General features: G+C 31.9%; 1 protein-coding gene across 4 annotated transcripts in view; it reads right to left on the bottom strand.

The window, feature by feature from the left end:
• LOC139523303 (exocyst complex component 2-like) overlaps positions 1 to 21,112 on the bottom strand; it is a 52,377-nt gene extending 31,265 nt beyond the window's left edge. Inside the window, exons 1-11 of one of the 4 annotated variants that reach the window (XM_071317171.1) lie at positions 21,000 to 21,112; positions 17,599 to 17,743; positions 16,519 to 16,689; positions 14,609 to 14,744; positions 14,043 to 14,086; positions 11,670 to 11,739; positions 10,945 to 11,069; positions 10,290 to 10,361; positions 9,377 to 9,522; positions 8,886 to 8,967; positions 8,445 to 8,547 (exon numbers count right to left, since the gene is read on the bottom strand). In XM_071317171.1, coding sequence (XP_071173272.1) covers positions 8,445 to 8,547; positions 8,886 to 8,967; positions 9,377 to 9,522; positions 10,290 to 10,361; positions 10,945 to 11,069; positions 11,670 to 11,739; positions 14,043 to 14,086; positions 14,609 to 14,744; positions 16,519 to 16,689; positions 17,599 to 17,713 — 1,064 coding nt within the window. In that variant the 5' untranslated portion in view covers positions 17,714 to 17,743; positions 21,000 to 21,112. Of the gene's footprint in view, positions 1 to 8,444; positions 8,548 to 8,885; positions 8,968 to 9,376; positions 9,523 to 10,289; positions 10,362 to 10,944; positions 11,070 to 11,669; positions 11,740 to 14,042; positions 14,087 to 14,608; positions 14,745 to 16,518; positions 16,690 to 17,598; positions 17,744 to 20,952 lie in introns of all 4 variants that reach the window. The other 3 variants (XM_071317172.1, XM_071317169.1, XM_071317170.1) reach the window with 3 other exon arrangements.
• Positions 21,113 to 24,988: the final 3,876 nt, after the last annotated feature.

Genomic DNA, 24,988 nt, shown 5'->3' with positions numbered 1-24,988 from the left:
TAAAAATGTATATAATTTTGAATTGCAACTATCTATAGTTCCGTAACTTTCTATCAAGGCGTATAAAAGAATGGTCGATAAGTGCGTATATTTTTTTAAATCAATATTTCTTGTATGTTTCAAACTGTCCTTCACTTTTGAGAACGAGTACTTACATTTCCCCAAATTTACACGTGGAAAAAATGTGAAAACAGATTTTTATTTTATCAATTTTTTTTTTTTGGAATTATTTAGATTTTTATAAATAATATTGAGTTACACCAGAAATGTAATTTATAAACAAGCTTATGCGTTTAGTAATGACTAGTATATCGGACATGCAAGACAGAGATTTATACTATACACCTGATAGTTCAAAATGGAAAGTTTCAAGTTATCGGTCGTATACACTTATCAATACCCTTAGAAGTGAAGCGATGCATGAACTTGCAAGTCCGACAGGAAATCGCTTGAATACCTGAACGTGTCACCTCACAATACATATGGGAGTAATACCTTTAGCCATGCTGGTGGTCAGACAAGGGAAGGTACGAATTTATTTAAATAAGTTTATTACATGAAAGAATTATGAACAAATTAGATTTTCGAAAACAATTTTCACGGACTTTAACGACAGACCTTGGTTACTTTAAAAAAAAACATTTTCCGTATCAAGTTAGTTAGTCGGATAAAACAACCGTACGATTGACACGATATCGACACGCGATTACGACTACATTAGGCTACTATGGTTTTGGTCCTTTGTGGTTCATAGACATGGCGACACGCGGAGAATTGATATTTTAAATTTAAAATCGATGGTGATCTCTTGTCCCGCAGAATAAAACTTTAATGCCTATGAATTTAAGCATTTTTATACAGAATGCAGGACATTATAATATCTATTTTTTGATTTTTTTGCGGAGTTTCCCTTTAATTTTATATACATGTTTATATGCAAATCCTTGCTATACCACAGGTGTCCTTGTGTACTGAAATTTTAGGGTATTGTTGTATGGTCAAGTGGTCAATTAAAACGTGGATAATCAATGAGCGAGAATTAATTACCATTTTAATCATAAGATAATGTTGATTGAACTTTCTTTTTGTTATTAAATAATGAAAGATTATCGTAGTGTCAGACAAACTTTTGACTCTAAATGAGAGTGTTCTTTCATTCCTAAATAATAAAACCTAAAATTATAAAGTCATTTTAGGCCCTATCGTCAAACGGAAAAGATGCGCATGAAAAAACAATTGACTGGGTACGAATTAATTTTAATTGTAGTTTACAATGCAAGAATAGTAAATGTGTAAATACTATATAGTTTGAAAGTGTTAATGGAATAGTGAGGCAGAAGTGGATTAAGAGGTGGTCAGAACCTCCTTTGCTGGAAAAAAAATTTGGTTGATTATAGAGGGAATAACTGAAGCGGCCGCCCCGCCCCTCTTATGCATTTAGTGCATATGAATTTTTCTGGATCCGCCACTGGTGTGCTAGCTAATAAATTATATATTTTCACTACTTTTCATTCTTAGCCCGTCTGTGTGAAATGCTCTGAGCTTCATCAGGGCCACGCGCGGAGAAATAGCTGGTATCCCTCGATCGATTAATAAATTGAATATTCATGTGTGCCTAAATGGTCATAAATATATTTCATTTTACAAATTAAATGATTATTCATCAACCTATGATCACCAATGGTCCGGTAATAACTTTTATTTTCTTTTATTTTCTTTATGTTTCAATAACAATTTGCCGTTCGTTTTAAAAAAAAAAATTACACGGCTAATCATTTTTAGACAAAACCTCGGACCAAACACTTCGACTAAGCTATTATACTGACTAACTTGGAAAAATAAACCCAGATAAATGAGATTTCTATATATATATATGGAATTTTTAATTCACCAGTTAATCAGAAATGTCCATCTCTAATATTTCTTTTGCATTTGATGTTGGTTTATATAAAACAAGAGAAACTGCGAGCTACTGCTCACTGATGATACCCCCGCCGCAAGTGGATAATATTTATTGTGTAAAAATATGCAAGTGTTCGGTAAACAGGAAGTTGTCGAGTGATGAATCTGAAAACGCATCACACGGTATAGCTGACTTATATTAACCCTTAAACCAAATTTCAAAAATCCATGTATTGTAGTTCCTGAGAAAAATGTGACGAAAAATTTTCAACTTGGCTATCATGTGTAAAATCAAACAAGTGTTCGGTAAACAGGAAGTTGTTGAGTGATGAATCTGAAAACGCATCACACGGTATAGCTGACTTATATCAAGCATGAAAACAAATTTCAGAAATCCTGGTAGTGCAGTTCCTGACAAAAATGTGACGAAATATATTCATGGAACGGACGGACAGACTGACTGACAGACAGACAGACTGACGGACTGACGGAAGGACAGACAGAGGTAAAACAGTATACCCCCCTTTTTTTCAAAGCGGGGGTATAATTAAATATCTTACAATGCAAAGCTAGTTGTTTGCGATGATGCGTAGCTGCATGGTAGATTCTCGGGTAGATTACTACGTGAATTAGATCATTTTGATTATCTTTGAATTCACTAACACGTGGCTGTTGACACATTACACACCATATACTTCAAATACCTGGAGCAATTTACACTTCTGGTTTATTGTCCCTTTAACCAGCCAGTGTATCTGTGTATGATGTATTTCTCTACCGTGCAAGGGTTGTGTAGCCAGTCAAGGTCGTTAAATGTATCTCTGGCTCCATTGACAGACTCCCATAATATATTCGAAAGCGGATCCCGGATTTTGAAAAAAAAGAATGTGGAAGGACGTAAAGGCAACATTACAAATTGGACTAGTGTACATGCAACATTCAATCTATTTCTTGTGTGACAGTTTACTGACTGTCAAACCCGTGTTCATATTATTATATTGATATGGTTCCATCATTCGAAAATAAGTTATTAAAATCTCAGTAGGCTAAAAAAAAAAACTACTAGATTTTACCAACAGAGTGCAACAAACACAGGTCACGGAAATGGTCTCTACTACTTCAAACTTTTGCAATCTAAAATAAAATCTAATCAGTCAATTTCACAGTATCACAATTTCATGTAACAGCAGAAGATAGTGCCTTGGAGACAGCTGAGTAAAATAAATATTTTTTTAAACAAGATATATGTAGGGAGCTCTATTTTTAACCAACCCGCGCATGAACAGATTCATTTTTTCTTATATTTACTTCCTGAATGACACGACTCTAGAAATGTTTGCCACTGGACATCAATTTAAAAATTAAATAGAATCAGACAGCCATGCTCGAGCAAATAACATTGAGAACTGAACTTTATAGCAAGATATATACTATAGTGTATACAGATTGTATTTGAACACATACGAGGGTCTTGAATATTGTCTTATAGCTGTAAGTAATTTTTCTGTAGTCTTCATATTTTTCCCCATTATTCTATATTCTTTGTTTTCTTGATGTCTATTTTATTTACTTTTTTGGCCCTTTGTTGTGCACGTTTTGTCCATATATATTCTCTCTTCTTCTATAGAAATCCTATTCAAACCCTAATAAACATACACAATCAAAATGTTCGACTCAAAACCCCAGTTGACTTGTCATCCATGGAGTTTTTCTCAACCGTTGAGAATATAACAAATGCTAAATGAGTCCGTTTAAAAAAAAGATGTGATGTGATTGCCAATGAGAAAACTCTCGATAAGAGACCATATGCCACAGAAATTAACAACTATACATGTAGGTCACCGTACGGCCTTCAACAATGAGCACAGCCCATACTGCATAGTCGGCTATAAAAGGAGAAAAAGTCTAGGAGTCCATTACTGATATTACATATATATATATATATGATTCATGTATCACGTATACGTCTGATTCTTAATTGTTGGCTCTGCTGGAAGGCAAAATATTTAGCTCTTTACTGACTAGTATTTAACAACTGAAACTAGATAAGTTATGAAAATCAAGGAATCTATACATGCTATAACAGCAAATTTGAACGGAACCAAAACGCAAATTAGTAAAATAATAAGTATACAGCTTGCATTTCAGCATTTTAATATTGGTAATTATTAATGATGTAATGCGTAAATAAGTTATCCTACACAGTGGAACAAACGGGAAGCCTAAAAAGTACGTTAATGTCTGGATTAATCTTCTGCAAAAACAATGTCATTTTGTTTATTTTATCTGGTTAAATCTTCTGACATCAGACTCGGACTTCTTTAGAACTGAATTTTAAATGTGCGTATTGTTATGCGTTTACTTTTCTACATTGGCTAGAGGTATAGGGGGAGGGTTGAGATCTCATAAACATGTTTAACCCCGCCGCATTTTTGCGCCTGTCCCAAGTCAGGAGCCTCTGGCCTTTGTTAGTCTTGTATTATTTTAATTTTAGTCAGTTCTTGTGTACAATTTGGAAATTAGTATGGCGTTCATTATCACTGAACTAGTATATATTTGTTTAGGGGCCAGCTGAAGGACGCCTTCGGGTGCGGGAGTTTCTCGCTACATTGAAGACCTGTTGGTGACCTTCTGCTGCTGTTTTTTTCTATGGTCGGGTTGCTATCTTTTTGACACATTCCCCATTTCCATTTTCAATTTTCTTTCAATAAACTGACTTAAATAAAATTTAAGCAAGTTAAACTGTAAGCTTGCCGCCGTTGATACCCCCGCCGAAATATTTCGGTTCACAGGAAGTTGTTGAGAAATGAATCTGAAAACGCACCACACGGTACAACTTATACTAAATTGATAGATACGAAAAAGATAGATACGAAAAAAATTTACTTAAATAAATGTTTAATTTACATGTAATGTATGACGTACTTAAAATCATCTTTGTGTAAAGAAACGTTTGAATTGGCTGATCTCTTTGTAAAGCATGCTATTTTGACGGTTACGGATTCCGACTCATTAAGGATGCATTTCTTTATAACACAAACGATGCAAACGGCTAAGGGACGACATCAAAAGATCAATGTAAGATAAAAAACTTAATTCAAATAGTTTGGGGGTGGTGGGGGTTGAACTGCTGCAAGATTTGGTTATCCGACATTGATTTTTACATATATCCATATGAGTCAATCAATTTTTCCCAAATTAAGTTAATAGGGGGGTAGGGGGGTCAGTGAAAAAACTATTTGAATTAAGTTTTTTATCCTTCATTGAACTTTTGATGTCGTCCCTAAGCTCGCACATGTTTTGATCATTTCTTTCAAACATACGTTTGCAAAGTTTACATAAACTTTGACAAACTATGCAAACGTTAAAAATGCGTCTGCAATTTGTCGTTTGTTAGTACAAACGCTGCATTTGTTTCTAACTTCCACCTGATTAAACGAAGTATTTGTTTCTACGTTTGTAAAAAAGTCTGATTACCAACAACATGTGCATGCATTATTGAAAATTCAAACAGGGTCATTGAAAGATTTATCAAACGATGTATTTGTTTCTACTCGTGTAGCGTTTAGAAAACAGTAACACACGCGACACAACGTTTACAAAATTCTTGTTAGAAAGAAATGCGGTTTAAGAATCACAAGAAGTTCTGATAGGTCGTAAAATAAACTTCCCATCACTTTATTCTTTTCACATGTCAATTTAAAAAAAAAAATTCGCAACGATGTCATAATTGAAAGCACGAGGAAGGCTGACCAAAATGTTCAACTTGCGGCTAGTGATTGACAGGTATGATTATATCTTGGGGCTCTTGTGGGGAGCGTGGTGTCTGACGGAAAAAAGATTTCCAGTATTCATATATATATATAAATGTCGATCTGATATCGAAAATTGTGAGTTTTTTTTAATAGCACAAAGAAAAAGATGTCAGAAGAGTTAGAAGAGTAACAATGTGTAACTATAAACGAATTACTCGTTGATAATCTAATAGACTGATCAGATCGAAGTTTGATAAAAAAAAAAAAAAAAAAAAAAAAAAAACATTCAATATCAAACCTTCTTGGTCGGAATAAACATGTTCAATGTATACCTGCAAATATTTCTTAATAAATTATATTGTGTATTTAAATTATCTCCATTGAATACAATACAATTTATTACATGTATCTATGATATCCTCCATAAATAAATATCTGTACAGGTAAAGTTAAATTCGGATCAACAGATTGATTTACGACCTTCCGCTTGTCCATGTTGTATTGCAAAAATATCACAGCAGGTGTTACTCACACTAGACAAGTGTCAAATCAGTATGACATTATGTCGGATAACGGCATCTGCAGTAATTAAGATTTTGTTTTTACTGTTTTTACAGGAACTGATTTATCTTAACATGACAATAAAGAAGAATTTTGTAAGGTGAACATATTTGTAGTATTGCAAAGTTACCACGTGCATTTTCCTGTTCATTGGTCACATTTAAATAGATTATTCTTTATTGAACTAAATTCGATATTTAAATTGTAAGTAACTTTAATATCAAAACCACCGCTTTTTATTTCTCGACTGAAAAGGGTAATAAGACGGTTATTTTTATCTGACTGCAAACAGTGTATATAATCACAACGATCTATTAATAACCGTTGCTCACAGATAACGGATTATACAACGATCTATTAATAACCGTCGCTCACGCATCACTGGTTCTATCACTGACTCAATACACACCAGTTTAATCGGACAAACGGATAATTCCCTGAGACACGCGGATAATTCCCTGAGACACGGAAAATCTCCTGAGAACCGCAAAATATACTGTAAAACGGAAAATTTACGATGAACCTATATTTATTATCCGTTCCGCGGAGATTTGCCAAAAATCGCGGTCATTAGCCAAATAGGTCTACCAGTGTATAAACAAGGATGAAAAGTCAGTGTTTACCTTAGGCTAAATATAGTTCACATGAATTCAGGTCACTGATTAGTTGTCTATTTAAAGTCAGAATGCTTCATTTCTTTTCAAAGATTACAAGAGAGACGTTCTGGTGATCATTGAACGATAACAAGAGATGTTCTGATGGTCATTAACTTGTTGGTTTTGGCTTTTAGAACGTGAAGACAATCAAATAGGATGACAATTTTATCTTATAGAATAATATCAGTCAAATAAAAGTGTCGTAGATCATGTTGTTCAGAATCTGGAAAACAGTATCTTTTGAAGTTCATTTTACAAAGCCCACGTGGTGTTCAGAGAATCAAGGTAAAAAACGAAAGTAGAATATTGTCGACTGACCACAAATAAATAATATTTCCAAATGATTTATGTATCCAACTTATTAAACAGTTTACAAAAAAAGAGAAAATCAGAGGATATATTAATTTTCTATCAATGCTTGAGAAATAATTGTATGATTTAAATACAATGAAATACGAGTAACAGTCTTTGGAAAAAAAAGGGGGGTCGTTTGTTTACAAACGCACGTAGTTATGCAAAATAAATCGATCAAGATTTCTAACAAATCAGATTATTATATATAAATATAACTTCTTTAAAAGCAAATGAATTTTAAGCATAAGGTAAAGAAAATAAAAAAACAAACCATTACATTAAAAAAATAAATGAAATTTCTTTGAGATTTTTTCTTCTTTGATTTCATACATAAAAAATTGTCATTTAAAGATGAAATTAGGTGCCAGGAGATTGCGAGAATGCAGGATTTTGCTCTATTTATGCCACAGCTTCTGGGGGCCTTGAGCCCAGACCCCTTTCCGTATCAAACACCATGCTTACAGCTTCGCCGAACGCATGTTACAGCCACCAATAATTGTAATTTAGCCTACTACTTCAATTTCAAGGGAAAGCCCTGTGATCCCCCCTCCCTTTTTAAAATCTTCTCTCTGTCTTTTCAAAATCAATTTAATAGCAACCACATATAAAGCCTTTTATAAAAGATGTGTGTTACCATTACATTGAAGCCTCAATTTTATCCAAAGGGATAAATTAATCAGGTAGAAATTTCAAGTGAATTGCTTACAGGAGAAACCTACAAAGTATGATCATTAAGTGTCTTAAATATATGAATTACTTTGGACATATATATTCCACTGAAATATACATATCAAGAAGCAGTAAAAATCATGTCATTATGCATGTTATATAGGCAATTAACTCAAAATGTTTCAAAATTGATTTGTATTGTTTGATATGTCTTTTAATCTTTCAGCCACACTTTTTATTCTTAAACTTCATTATTGTATATATATTACTGGAATAGTGCACGTCTTTATTTTGTTTACTAAGTGAGAAATTTACAGTACTGTAAATTCAGAAATAATTGCGAGTATTTATTACTGTGTTTTTGTCATTTTCGACTTAAATGCAATTTTAATTTTTACAATTTTGAGAAAAATCCTGTTTAATTCATATAAAATATTTCAAAATGCGAGTTAAAATTATTGCATTTACAACTCTGTCCCATTTTTCGCAATAATAAAAACCTCGCAATAATTTCTTAATTTACAGTATATAAATGTATCATACATACTTGATTAATTTCTTCTGATTTTCCAGTGAGTTTGGTAACTCCATTAACTTCTGTTTTAACATGTCTCTGAATTCATTGATCTGGTTCTCTACCTCTTTGTATACTGTAAATATAAAATAAATACAATACTGTCCAGGTCATGGAAACTGCCATTTGACCCGAAATATGAGGTCAAGGACAATAGACTTACACAAAGCAGAAACTTCAAATTATACAGAAAATGTATACCAGCTACAGAATTTTTACCTCTCCTATCTTCTGAAACATTAAATTTTATACACAACATTATAACCACTACTGAATTAGCATCCCTTAATGTGTTGAATTTTGCAAATTTTGCAGCAGGCAAGACAAAAATAATCAGAACCTACTAAATGTCCAGAAAAATAACACTTTGAAAAAGTGACATTTCATATCTTTCATATTTTAAAACTATCTTACCTTTCCTAAAAACTTGTACTTGTGTATCAGCAAATAAGGATCTAGCTCTGATATAATCATTTATAACCATGTTGTAATCTCCCTAAAATGATAATTGTTAGAGATCAATAAATGCAAAACTGAAAAATGAGATACTTTGCAAATAATTTCTTTTGCAAAAAGTGGTATTGATAATTATTAGTCACAGCTCCACCCAAAAAGATATTTTGCAACAAGATTTCTTGTAAAAAGATATTAATTACAGTAGATATCTTTTATTAGTAAAGCTATGGTTAAAATTACTTGTTAATGGCCAATTCAGTTTGATATATGTTCGTTTTGATTATCATTATTATGTATAGATCTTCTGAAACTGTATTAATGGATCCTCCTTTCAAGTACCCCCAACACTGCACTGCATTAGCCATATTTATGTAAGGGAAAATTAAATTTAAATCTCTTCGTAACAATTAGTGCATTCCTTGTAAAATCTGACTTATTACTTATATTACCTTCTGTATATTCCTTTGTAGATTTAATGGAAGATAAAATAAGAATTTAAATCGCTGTAACACACTGAGGGCATTTCTAGTAGAGTCTGCCTTGTCCTTACGTCCTAATACTTCTTGGAACAGTCCATCAGCACATGACTTAGCCTCTAAAATAAAACAAATGTAGACATATTAAATAACATCTATCATATAGGTAATAGGAAATTAAAGAACCTTTGTGAACACACTCACATACCCCACAGCCCACAGTCACCTGGCAAACACAATCTCAAAGACTCATGACTCCTACAAAAGTCAACTGATAAAAATTGCTTGTGGATATACTCATCTTTATACTCTGAGGAGTATAATAAATTACACATACCGGTATAACACACGAGAGAGGAATATAATGAAAAATTCACTGTAATGAATGAATGATCAAAAGTTTGTCGTTTTATTTCAAAATTTCAATTTAAAAATAGTTAATTTTATTTTTATTATTTATAGGCTGCTACAGTCAACAACAATTTCCCAGATAAGACAAGCGTTGAGTGCTCACAAACATGTTTACCCCACTTCGTTATCTCATACCAGTCCAAAGGAAGGGGACTGCAATTCAGAGGTTGTTGTTGGTTCCTATATGTCATTCTCTTTGTTTTTAGCTTAAATCAGGATGATGGTTTTCTCATTTGAATAGTCTCACATTTTTTAATGTCCTATAATCCAGTATGGGTTTTGCTAACTGTACGGTAACTAATAGTTGCTTTTATCATGTTTATCCTTGTCCGTTGGTGCCTGGAGGATTTTTGTCCCACTGGCAATCATACATCTTCTTGTTTCAATTTTTTTTATTTAAAGAACAAAACTGGCTCTACAGTATACTTTTTCACTATATTACAGTTAATTTTTTTCATTTGTAGAAAATACTTACGCATCAGAAGAACTGCATAGGAATTGATAAATTCCCCTCTTATATCATCTGTACAGAATTTACTGTACATATCTGAAATATACGATAAAACTAATATACACAAAAAGTCCTTCATCTTTTTTCTTCACAATATTTGATATTGCAACAAAGGGAATGTTTGAAACTTTTATCCAGATTTATAAAACAATACTAACCAAATGATATGTAAAAGTATTATAAAATTTAAAATAATCTTGTCAACTAACTAGATAAATATGATTTTAGAAGTAATTTATGATTCAAGTACCTCTTTTTAACATAGTATCTTTTTTTCACCTAAGGAATCCTTATTGCATTTTTCTGTAACAATAAGAAACAATGTCAGAAAACAGGACACATTCCGTAATCATGCAACTGTTATTGCCAGTATGATACCTACAACTGATATTAATTGTATTTACATTAAAATAGTCACAACTTAAGATCACCTTCTAAGACGTGACACATAGTTGTTTACATCTTTTTCTCCTATGGTATTTAGCGGATTGTTGTATCATTAGCAATAATATCAACATCTCTTTACATTTATACTAAATGTGAAATCAGCTTCAAACTACAAATCAATTATGTTTTCAAATAGCACCTTTAATTCTTTGAAATACTATAGATTACTTACTTTGTAAACTGTCTAAACAGTCTAATGTAGAAGACAAATTAGTTTTGACAAAAGCTATTGGACCCTCTGAACGATGTTTAGCCTTTCTCTTCATATGTGCAAGACCTGCTCTTAAATCATCAAAGCTGAAATAGAATCGAGAAAACATAAACAAAAATCAACTTAATGAAAAAATTAGTCTATACTAACATTTGATTTATAATCAATTGATTATTTCAGTTAAAATGTGAGCCAAATTCATTATATTCTGAGATTTTTCCTAAATTAAAATTATTGAAAACAATAACTACATCCAAATATACAGTGTTAGTTAGGAATCTAATGCTCAGTGGTTGTTGTCTGTTTTGTGGTTCATAAGTGTTTCTCATTTCTCGTTTTTATATAGATTAGACGTTGGTTTTCCCCTTTGAATGGTTTTACACAAGTAATTTTAAGAGCCCTTTATAGCTAGCTGTTCTGTGTGTGCCAACGCTCTGTGTTGAAGGCTGTACCTTAAAACCTATAATGGTTTATTTTTTATAATTTGTTACTTGGATGGAGAGTTGTCTCATTGGCACCCATACCACATCTTCCTATATCTATTTATAACAAATTTGTTGCAAGCAGTAGTGGATACACAGGCAGGATATTACCAGCAAATAGATGAACAACCCCATCGTTAAATATTACCCACTTTAAAAGTGGAATTATAACAACAGATGACAGAAAGATGAAACTTTATTTACCTTGTAGAATGATGATTCTCTAATAAATACCATGATGAAGAAAAGTTCTCAATTGACATATTTCCAGATGCTGAAAAAAAATTAAAAATATTCTTATCCTTTGTAGCATTTTATTATTTGTGAATTACAGCAATTGATACATGTGATATTAAGTGTACGATGGTATGATTAATCAGCAGGTTTTTGAAGCTTGCTTTCAGTATATACAAGCATTCATTAACATGGTACAGTATAACTTCGTACCTTTTTTTTCTAATTTTCTTATCTATTAATTGTTGAAGGGTTTTACATGTATTAGTGTTTACTTTATATTTTTGTATGTACACTTTGTTAAATCTACTGATAAAGATAAAATGGTGAAGAGTCCAGAAATCAATCAAGGCAATGATATGTGGAAAAGAAGTTTCTATTTAAAAATAACCTGACCATTCAGATGACGTCATATATCATATCTCAGAGCTCCAGATAAGCTGCGTATTTGCGTGATTACGCAATAAAAATAATTGAAAACCCAATGCAATTGCCCATTGCAGAGTTCTAAAACCCAATTCATGCAAAGAAAAACCCAAAAATTGTCAAAACATTGAGTTCTTCACGCTTTTAGTCACTATCGTGTGGGTTATTTACCCTTATCTTTTACATAGTCGTCGCGTAGATCTATTTCTGTAATATTAAAAATCGGAAATGTCCTTTCGTTCTAAAAATAGATTGTTGAAATGTTCCGTTGCTAAAAGGTAAACGTGGTGAGGAAAACATTTTGATCTTCTCTGTCTTTATCCAATTAGCTTAGGTAGCAATAAACAGTTAGGAAAAAATACTAAAATTTGCCCTTATAAATTTTACCATCCCTTTTTCATTGCTTTCTTGCAATATCAAGCTTACTGTTTGTGTCATATATGGGCATATGTATGTAATAAGAATCTTCCATAGATTTTATATCCAGTATATAAAATGGTAAAATATAATTTCTTTTTGGTGTATCCATGGCAACAATCTGCATTTATTTGTTATAAAATATTGCAAAAAAGGGGGGGGGGGGAAAGATGTCACATATTTCCCCAAAATTTGGCTAAAAGTAGAATTTCAATCGCTTGAAGTAATACCTTTTCTGAAACTGTGTACATATATCATTCAGCAAATCAAATGAAAATCATATGTCTTTCATCTCATTTTTTGGTAAAATTGCGTCAAAAACTTCGTGTAGAAAAAGAGTGTTTGTAAACAGTACATTAATTTCTGGACCGATGGCCGGTTTAACTATGAAAATACGGATTGTCAAACAGAAAACAGCCCATAAAACATGTAAAAAAAAAATCTTGATGATCTTATAAACCATCTTTGAAGGCTAAATTAGCACTAATCTATCTAAAAATGAATTTTATTACACAATAACTTTCCTATTTGAAAAATCCACAGGGGCCAAAATGCGAAACTAAACTCCTAACTGTGTATTTCTACCTTAAGCCATGTCGTCATAATTCTTTCCGTACTTCTCAGGATTTAACTTAACACTTAGCAATGAATTAAAACGAAAGTAAATTTCCGGTAAAAACATAGAATAGAAGCATGTTTTAGTTTCCTTTTGAGAGGATTATGTTGATAACAAGGCTCAGCTAGTGTTGTCAGGAAGGTCTCTTGAACGCACGGGGTCGTGCAATGGGGCGTCCAGTCGTGTTTGCGTGACTTAACAATAATAGGGTTAGAACTCGTCAAAACTAAATCAATTGAACATAAAAGGCCAAATCACTTATATGAAGTTCTAATAAGACTTTTCCCTTATAAGTAAATCAAGATTTATGTAAATAAAATTAGACAAAAACATTGTTTATTTTTAGTTCAAGAGTATATATAGTATATATTTCATTTTAGTTGATGAGTGAACACAAACATTCAATATTGTGGAAATGAAAAAACCCAATACATTAAGAAGCTTGGTGGTGAAAACCCCAATTTGATATTTGCTTGAGGGGTGACTTGGAATTAATAATGCAATTGAAAAACTATTTCACTCAATTAAATAAGAAATGGAGGGGTAAAAAACCCAATTTGTGAATTCTTATCTGGAGCTCTGATATCTCCATGTTATTTTATCATTTGGAGAATCTTATGTAGATATTTAACTGCTACATGTAAATGTATACATTACTTTTATAGAATCTGGACAATTTTAATGATAACTGTCTGTTGTTGAAGACTTTGTTTTCCTCTAGATATCTTTTGGTTAAATTATCATTGGTTTTCTGTCTGAGTGACAAATATTACACATCTCCTTTTAGCTATAGAGATAACCCAAAATGAAAACCAATTAGATAATAGTCTTTTGCAATCAACAGCAATTTATAGTATTGATATAATATTGGTTGTAAGAATTACCTTCAGGGAACAGTTCTAATAAGTCTTCTTCTGAAAATTTGGCTCTGAAAGGAGATATTGAAAAGCATATTATAATATATGCAATAAAATTAACTTACAAAAAAAGTGTGGCTTAATGTGTTTTTAACATGATCTAAAAAGTCTAAATGTCTAGTCCAATCTACAAAATGCACATGATTGTAAAATCTAGTATTGAATAAATATATAGACTTATTAGTCTTATATGGAAAGAGATCAAAGAACTAATGATACAATACACACACAGATAATAAGTCTTTTTGGTTGTAACGTTTATCACTGTGAATCAATATAAAATACTCTGTACAAACAATGACACCTGTCTTTTGTTAAGGACTGTAGGTTGACGTCTGTGTGTCACTTGGTGACTTTTGTCGCTGGGTTACTGTCTCATTGACAAACGTGTGTATAACCAAAATATACTTTTATTAATATTTGTTCTGATATAAAGTCTAATTCTATAAATACCTTGGAGGAGAAATAGAGTTTGTCATTGAATTGTGCTTTACATAAATTCATACATTAGTATTTCAATTTAGATTACTTACTGATTTCCTTCATCAGATATCCCCAATGGATCCTCATCATCTTTAGAAAATAAAGGAGAAGATGGCCGACCATGTCGTAAATTGGAAGAAACACTCTGTGACTCATCTATCCATATAGCAGATTCCTGTAAGGGACCTGAAAGCAAATTTATGTTGACAGCAATCTTTATTGTGAAGAGTATAAAATTTAAGAGTAAGCATCATATCATGTAAGTGCCAGTAAATTGTAACAACAATATATGCAATTATTTTCATTCTCTACTTTTAATGAAACATCTAAAACCATCATCTTTTTCTAACTGAAGTTTATTTTCAATGTGTTCCAAGATAGGAATATTTTATTAAAGTTTTGTGCATTTTAAAAAAAACATTGAAACATAAAAACAATACCTAAAATATAGTTTGAAATCTGTTTAAAAATAAGACATGCTTTTTTTATTTGATAATTTGAACTATTATGTATAACCTATCAAGTAATTTAGAACACACTTGTCTTAATTCCAGTTTTTTGGCAGTTTGATGACCACCCAGTCCATAAACAGTCACTTGACCATACATGTATGTGACATAAAACAAAATCATTTTCTAAATAATCCTCTTTATTCCCTAATGATCAGCTGTTTAGTATTCTTCAGGGTTTCCGCTGGCGGTCGCCATTTTCGCAATTTGCGAAAAAATAATAATTGTGGCGATAAAAATTCGTCATTTGCGAAAGAATTTGGCGAAAGAAATATATATAGCGATTTATTTTCCTCCATCTTGTTTATTTACTCTTTTTTTTGGAATTCTCGGACTTTACCCGATCAGACAATACTCGGAATTCACCTTGACCTCATTAAGATTTGGACAGAAAATCAATAATCGGCTGATTGCGTTTTATAGCTATCGACAACAAAGGACTAATTAATAAAGGTGTTGATTGAATTGTTTGACAAAATGACTTCCGCTAAATGTCATACAGAATTTATTCACCACTTTGTGACGCACGTGTTTGTAGCAAACTTTTGACGTCTCTTCTCCTTTTAAAGATAGCTGTTGTCAAGGACGTATGTTAGTTATACGTCCTTGCTGTTGTTGTGACGAAAAATGTTCAAAAGCAAGAAAAATCTCCGATTTAAAACTTTAATTATCCTTTGACTTTAATATAGGTAATTTATTAAGAAGACTACTTTAAAGTCGTTTGAGTGACACACGTCTTTCAAGCATAGTTTTACATCTCAACTTTTTCATTTACGATGACCAAGAAAAAAAAACTGTTGTTATGAAGAAATCTATCCAAAAGCTTGGGAACAACCCCTCGAATGAGAGTAACTCTTCCATATATGACTACACACGAAATGAGGGATCAATTTCATGTGATGAAAGCTTTTGTTTTGTTGTAAAAACCACTTCTTAGTACAAAATGGCACATCAGTATTTTTCTTTTAAAGAAACTTTCCCTACGAACTATACTGGTATTATATGATCAAAACATGTCCATTAATTTTGTTATATTCCAGGACTAATATCTTTATATTATTAAAAGTATAGTGGTCCCCTCATTTAGAAAAGTTGTTTAAAATACAATGAATATTTATCCCTTTTAAGTTAAAATGTTTTTTTGGTTTTAAAGTGATTAGTGTTTACTCATTAAAATGTAGACTCTAAAATAAGTTTGAGAGAATAATCATAGACACAACGGGACAAAATCATCTTATTTAAGGGAGGGGGGGGAGGTAGAAAAAAGGTAAATTTTAAACAAAATATATATAAATGTTACTTGGCGAAAAAAAATAATAAAGTGGCGAAAGATATATTGTTTTGGCGAAAGAGGTGGCGAAAAAAATAACTGACCCAGGGGAAACCCTGGTATTCTTGGTTGCCTGTATGATAAATAATATTCTTCTGGTATATCTAATGTTATTCCTTACCTATTTGTACATAGTAGCCTTTAAATCCAACAGTACAGGTTCCCTGTCCCCCTGATTTGGTAATCACAATGATATCTCCTTTACCTTTCCCAGGACCAGATCTGGCTATGATCTTACTGGGAGATTTCCAATCAGCTGCCAGTAAACAATCCACTCCACATATCTTCACTCCTGAAAATAAAACATTTGAAAAATTACAAATGCTGTCTTCACATTTGAACTGTTTTTACATTTTATCTTGCCATTGCCCTTTATTGCTTAGTTTACATAAAGGGCTTGCATACATTCTGTATGTGCCTGTTCCAAGTAAGAAGCCTAAAATTCAGTGGTTATCGTTTGTTGCTGTGTATACATACATGTATTTGTTTGAATTGTTTTACATTTTTCATTTTTGGGCCTTTTATAACTGACTATGCTGTCTTGGCTTTGCTCATTGTGGAAGGCTATACAGTGATCTAAGTTGTTATTTTCTGTGTCAGTTGGTCTCCTGTGGAGACGATCATACCACATCTTCTTTTTATATTTGCTAATTCTTAAAAGCTGTACATGTACATGTAGTGATCACCTATGGTTGCTTTTATCTATGGCATTTGTTATGTGGTGGGTAGTCGTCTCATTGGCAATCATACTATTACAGCAATACTACTTATTATTTTTATATTGACACATTTTACGTCAGGTGAATTTTGATTATCAGAACACAGTACCTGCAATTAACTTGAACAACCAGATTCATTCTCATTCTTTTTGTAAATTTTAAACAGTAACAGTAAAACAGTAAAAACATACTGATCACAAGCTGTAATCGGAGGATCATAAATTAGATTTGTTATTATTTACATTGTGTCTGGTAAATTCTTTTGGGACAATTGAAAATGCCTTACAAATCAACTAGCTTTCAATTTACATGTATAAGAGTGCAAGCAGTTTGAATGAAAATGATCCTTATATAATAAGTGTTGTAAGATTTCATACTATCGTCAAACAGGTAGTGACTGCAAATGTTAACATTGTTTACATGCTACAACTTTTGTCTTCAGTGCTTTTTACAAGACATGATAACTAAAATTTGGTACAAACCAATTAAATCCTTTGGGTCATAGCCTAGATTTTCTCCCCGAATGGTTATTCTGGTTCCAGGTGGTCCTTCTTTCGGTGCTACCCCAGTGACTAATGGTGGTCCAGATCTTCCCATACTACTCTAGTCTTATACTTCAGTAGTTTTCTGTAATATAGTATTCATATAAAATGTTCATGTACATGTATATAATGATTTCTTTAAGAGTAAGCTAGTAAATCATGTAATTAAGAGTAAGAAGTTTTACTGTGATGTGAAAATCCTTGTAAATTAATAATAATAAAAAATAATAAAGAGGGAGTAGACTACAACAATGAACTTATACAATCTGCTTTCTGTAAATCATATATATAAGTTATAAAATACATGGATAATATACTATTGTTTAATAATTAATGTTTAAAAGTCGGTCATTACAAGGGTTATTCGGATATTAACAGTGTTATTTTGGTCATTCGAGGTACCGTATATTTTGCTACAAATATATAATTTTTCATTGGTTCAAAATAAAGTGACATTCTGGCAACTTTTTGGTGTTGCATAAATCACATAATCATTTACATCAAAGCAAGTTAAAACAACAATCCATCATGGTTATCAAACACACAAAAGATAATACCAAATTTAGCTGTGTGCAAATACCAATTTGCTGTTATCATACATTGATACCTAAAATTTGATAATTAATTAACAAACAAATTAATAAAAAAAAAAATCATGTAGTAAGTCACCAATTATTATTTAGGAAAATATTTTTTGTTTTGGTAAACATGGTAAATAATACATACATGTATATATAAAAAAAATTCTTATTATTCAGCTGGAACTCAAAAATTGGGTGCGACCGTCTAGGGGTCAGTGAATGTACTAGGACACGAACGTGTAGGGTGCGAAAGTGTATTGGAAGATTTCGGTGCCCCATCATAAAAGAGGTCATGGAGATCCTTGCTGCCCTCCTCCTTTACTTATACGAGTAAATATTACTTAGATCTTGAATTATGAAGTATATGTATTGTGTTTTCGACCGTCTTACGTTTTCAACCTAATTTTACTTTCACTTCCTGTATGCCGCGCATGCCTGTGTGACGTCATATTCGGCTGCTATACTTAGTAACAATAGCAAATGATACCAAGTGTGGTAAAGATTTTCCAAATAAAGTTATAAAAATTAAATATTCATGATTTTTTATTTGATATCACATTTTCGTACGCTTCAACTATACTAGTTTTACCTTCCCAAAGAAACGATCTAAAATAAACAAATTTTCTAAAAAATATGGCAGAGGTATTTTTGCATGCAAAGTTAACTTCAAGGTCATTAAGTCACATGACTGTCCTATGGTTAGTTGTAATATAATGTACTTACAGGTAATTTGCATACAGAAATGCATGCTCCTTACTGATTTTTACCGAAAAAATAAAATATCAGTTAATTTTTATTTACAGAAAAATCAGTCTGTCATGGGAAATTACAGACAATACTCACCAACCTCACTTCACAATGCACTAACTTAAATTTAACGAAAGTATTTAACAAAAACATGAATAATATATACAAGACCATACAAGGCTTCCAATGTGTCTCCTTTTAAAATGTGTACAACTTGTCCAAACAAGTGAAACTGCGAGCTACTGCTCACTGATGATACCCCCGCCGCAAGTGGATAATATTAATAGTGTAAAAATATGCAAGTGTTCGGTAAACAGGAAGTTGTCGAGTGATGAATCTGAAAACGCATCACACGGTATAGCTGACTTATAAAAATCCTGAAACCAAATTTCAGAAATCCTTGTATTGTAGCTCCTGAGAAAAATGTGACGAAAATTTTCAACTTGGCTATCATGTGTAAAATCAGACAAGTGTTCGGTAAACAGGAAGTTGTCAAGTGATGAATCTGAAAATGCATCACACGGTATGGCTGACATATATAAATGTTGATAGCAAATTACAGAAAGGGTGGATGTGTAGTTCCTGAGAAAAATGTGACGAAAGTTTCATGGGACGGACTGACTGACGGACGGACGGACTGATGGACGGACGGACGGACTGATGGATGGACGGACTGACAGACAGAGGTAAAACAGTATACCCCCCCTTTTTTAAAGCGGGGGTATAAAAAAATATCAAAATAATATTTTATATCTTATAGTTGTACATGTATATGTAACCATTCTATTCATTTAGTCATAAGTTTGATCACCTCTATCAATTTCGGATTTGTACGACATGTCATTTCCGACTTTAGACCTGTTTCTTAGATAGGTCGAAAACACAAGATGCTTGTTTTTGCCAACAAAGGTGCCATCGATCCGATGAATTCAAATAAAAAATAAATTAAAGATCGAAATGTATTTCATTGTGTATTTTAGATACAAGTGTACTGGTGACTCTCAAAATATTAGGCATGTGTATGTTCAAACATATAAAAGGGAAATTCAGAAAAATATGTTAGTAGGTCGAAAATACAATACACGAGTATATACATACATTTAAGGTTCATGTGGACCCTATGGCTAATATGGCTGTATTTTCACCTCAAAATTTACTCGGAGTACAGGCAAACCTGTGCATCCGAAAAAGTTTTAAGGCATACAATGTGCATGCCCTAGATAAATAGAATTCAAATGCATTGTATGAATTAGAAAATTTATAACTTAACTGGATTTTGCCGTACACTTTTTTTCGTCCCTGCAGATGATAAAATTAACAAACAGTTGAGTTTATCTTGATATGGTCCACTCAGGTACACAGTTTAAATGACCAATTATTTTTAGGTATCTATTGTCCATCTCATGTCCATGTCAAGCAATACAGCTCACTTCAATTCGCCGTTTCAGAATCTAATGCATCCTAAGTAATATTTCCAAAAGTGTACACCAAAACGTCGTGATTGGTTAAATATATATATGTCATAAACAATGGAAATTCAACCAATGACGTGACGTTATTTTCATTTTGGGGTACGAGCAATGAAATTACCCATGATTCTTTAGATTCTGAAACGGCCAATTATTACCTGTGGGGAAGTTCTCAAACCTGTTTACCAACTTAGTTTTTTTTGGCAACTTCTGGAGGAATGAAAAAAAGTGAACGGCAAAATCCTGGTAAGTTTTTATTTTTCTAAAACATAAAACATATTTGAAATTTATTTATCTAGGGCATGATATGCCTGGAATTTTTTTTACAGATGCGCAGGTTTGTCTGTATTCAGAGTAAATTTTGAGGTGAAAATACGGCCATTTTAGTCATAGGGTCCACATGAACCTTAACAGTTCAACTGTTTACATTTTTGTATCCCTAAAATAGCCTGTATTTTGAGATAAATTATAGAATACTCGTAACAGTTTTTGCTAACTAATGTGCGGATCCTGATAAACAATTCTGATATTTGACTGATCTTACTAGACTTATTATTACTGCACCGTTATTACTGTTTTACAGGGGAAATTGTTTACTGATATCCACTTCCCCCCACTGTCAAAAAGCAAGTGGAGATAACTCAGTGGTCTATCTCCGGATAGATTGTTATTGCAGCGAATCATCAAAGAAATATCAAATTACTATAAAAAGGTTCACAGTAACATGTACTGCAACGTCTACCAACTGGTGCCCAATTTTCAGTTTTATTCATGTGCACAGGTTTCAGGTGTGCAGTTCCAGTTGTTTGTTTGTTATAAAATTTAAAACCTTAAAAATCGATTTTTTTATTTGAAATTATCATGACCGAGTGCCGGCAATATACCATGTGTAGGTGGAAGAAAGGTCCACTGATATATGCCCTGAAGTAACTGTGCCCTTAGGTAACCGGGGGAATTGGTCATCGATTATTTCGCACGAAAATATAGTTCCCTTTATTGATTAATCTCAATACCACATTGTAATGTGACTTAATACCAACAAAAAATAGATATATTGTTGATAATATAATGATGATGTAATTTTGAAAATAATTTCTTCATCTTCAATGTAGCACGTCATAGACGTTGTATTGTTTATGTTATGTGTTTGTGTAACGGTTTATTTCTTCCTCTGTGATATTTTATCCTGAGGATAATTTGTCATAGTAATTTTTTTCCAGGCATGGTATTTCACAGGTAGATTTTTCCAGAGGAGTGAAAATCTATCTGTGTTATGCGGATAGTATGTACCCGTATATATTTGCCGTATCATATTTCACAGAACCTTGTGAAATATAGTCCCATTAACTAGTATGCAAGTTAATCGCAATTAATATATACCTGACTTAAATTATAAAATGTTTCACAAAGGTAGAACAAATTTTCATAATTTATCAAAGGGAGGTAATTATGAGCAATTTATATTTTAAAGATATTAATATAATATATTCCTGAATCTATTTCATAGTGAAATTTTTCCTTGAATCTTATTTTTTATATATTCAGTTATATCAAAAGATGACTTACAACATGAATTTTTAATAAGACAGATAACATTTCACAGGTAAATACTATCTAGCTTTTAAAATTGCTTTTGTTCCAATATATTGTTATGCTATGATTCATCTGATTTCCATATAATCAACAACAACATCTTTGTTCCCAGATAAAACTGTTTTTATAGTTAATAATATTATCATAATCAAATTCTTCCATTACTGTTAACAGTAGAATTGCAACTATATTTCTACCTTTACTTTTCAATTTATATTTGTACTGAGATCTGAAAACAACTCACTTTTACATGTATTTCACTTATCTTATTTAATCATGATATTATTTCACAATTACGAAATTATTTCTGGTTTTCTTTCTTATGTTTAATGATAATTTTCTTTTTAAAAGAACGATATTTACTTGAATTTTTTCAGGAATTTTTTTCAATGATAATTTGTGAAAGAATTCCCATTATAATACATTTTTTTTTACAATATAGGTTTAATTCAAATCATTTTATTATTTCATGGTATTTGTAAAGGGTAAGTTTTTTCTAATAACTATTCAATAAGTTAACTACCCAGATAGAATTTAACGGCAAAGGAAAAATATCCCAGGGAAATATTTTCCTCCGGATAAAAAAATAACAACAACTACTGTGACATTTTTTCCTCAGGATCAAATTTCACCCGGATATAATTTTGCTTTTCATTGGAGACGAATTGGTTGTATTTTGTGGTTTGTTTTTTTTTTGGGGGGGGGCTCAGGTAACCCCTGTAATCAAAGAATAGTAAATACTATGCTATGATATATTATTATGCTGCAATAAACTAATTTCTTCATTCTGAATGTAGGACGTCGTGGACAATGCATAGCGTATGTCATATATTTGATAAGATAACTAGAGTTAGATTGGTTACATTTCTTAGGTGTTTTTTTTTGGGGTGGGTGGGGGGGGGGGGGGGGTTATCTCAGGTATCCACGTAATGAAATAGTAATAGATACAATGCTAGGGTATATAATTATTAATTTCTTCATTTAAAAATATAAGACTTCATAGATGTTGTATTGTAACGTTTGTGTAATGTAATTTTTAAGGTGAACTGAGTTAATTTTGAGTTAAATGGGTTATATTCGGGTTTTATTTTTTGGGTGAACTAAGGTACCACCTGTAATGAAAGAATAAGAGATACAATGCTAGGGTATAAAATTACGCTGTAATAAACTAATTTCTTCATTTTAAATGTAGGACTTCATGGACATGATGAACATTGCATAGTTCATGTTGTTTATGTAATTTTTTTAAGTTAATTTGAGTAAAATTGGTTATATTCGTTTTTTAGGGATTGAGTGACCTCAGGTACCCCTGTAATAAAACATATATAGGTACAATGCTAGAGTATATAATAATGCTGTAATATTTTACAACAGATTACATAAGGGTTTTATTAAATCAATATATGTATGTACGTGGCGGAAGAATTTTATCGTATGATAATTCTATTAATATAACAATAGAATTGTAACAGGTTTTATGAACCCGAGTGTATTTAAATACGGTGGACTCGAATTGAAATTATCGATAAGGGCGTTGACCATTCGCATGTACACACGTAGTTTTTGTTAGTTAAACTTAAGCACATATAGATTCGAAAACAGTATTAAATGTACTTTTTGTAACAAATTTTGTTTGTTTTTTGTAGATTGTTGAGATAACCTTTTTAAGTTTATTTAAACAGAGGACGTATATATATTCTGTGATGTGGACTGTATTTGCAAAATTACAAACATTTGTAATTTGTTGTTCATTTGATAAACATGTATTGTAATGATTTGGTATTAGATAAAAGAGAATGGTCATCGTGCCTGACAAGTTCTAAAACTAGTGTTTTAGTTATTTATATATGAATGAGATAAGAAAAAGACTGGGCCGAGATATATAGAAATTATATAGTCTAGAACATAAATAATTTATGTTCGTTTGAACGAAGAGAATTTAGAAAATAAGTCTTCATACACTATAGATTACCTGATTTCACCTTCCTTCAACCCAGTGCGTGAACCGGTGACAAAATATTATCGCCCCTGTAAACAGTGGGCTCTTCTGACTAGAGGTAATCGGTAAAGAACAGCGGAAAATGGTGTACATTGTTTACGAGCTTGGAGCTAACACAGACGAACTGAGACGTGTCAACGTAATGTGAATATGATAATGCACCAGGTAAATTATTAATTGTTAAGTTTATCACATCATCGTATCTTCATATGATAGGTAAATAAGTGAATTTTCGATTTTAAGTGTCGTCAGGGTTCAAACATGGAATCATGCCAACCTTTCATTATTTTTTTTTAATACTAACCTATAGTCGGAACATCTTGATTTTCTCCCAATTTGTAAAGTTAATTATGCTGCTTGACATATATTTTTTTTGGGAAAAAAAATTGATATGCAGTCAAATGTGGCAGTTTTTAATATTTGTTGCTATGTGAAATAAAGGGAAGTAAATTAAAGTAGAAGAAGGCGCACTTTTTCAAATAGTAAACAATTTAATTCAGATGCATAGTATTTTGTCAAATGATAAAGAATATCGTAGAAACTTGCTAGAAATTCATCTAATACCTTGAACAAATTCAGTTAAAAAAAAGGGGGGGGGGGTAAAATGCTACGAAATTTAGATTTTATTTATTTTTTGTCGACAGCCAAAAGATGATTTGACATGTAACTAACTACTTTTTCAATTTCATTGTAAAGTAAAATTGGCTTTTTTTTTTTGGGGTCTCTGTTTATTGTGGTCTGATGTTTTCAGGTTCTCTTTGGATTGCCAAATAATATTATAATCATCTAATTGAATGTTCAAATTATTTTGCAGCGATGGTGTGTATGGAAGGAAGACTGTCATAAAACCCAACAGTTCCGGATGGCCTTTAAATAATTGCTTAACATCAATAGCGATGTAAGATTCAAGTGTTTGATTTAGCACAAGTTTAGCCAGGTTT

Source organism: Mytilus edulis, chromosome 5 (genome assembly GCF_963676685.1).
Source record: "Mytilus edulis chromosome 5, xbMytEdul2.2, whole genome shotgun sequence".
NCBI lineage: Eukaryota > Metazoa > Mollusca > Bivalvia > Mytilida > Mytilidae > Mytilus > Mytilus edulis.
This window is presented reverse-complemented; position numbering and strand designations above follow the sequence as displayed.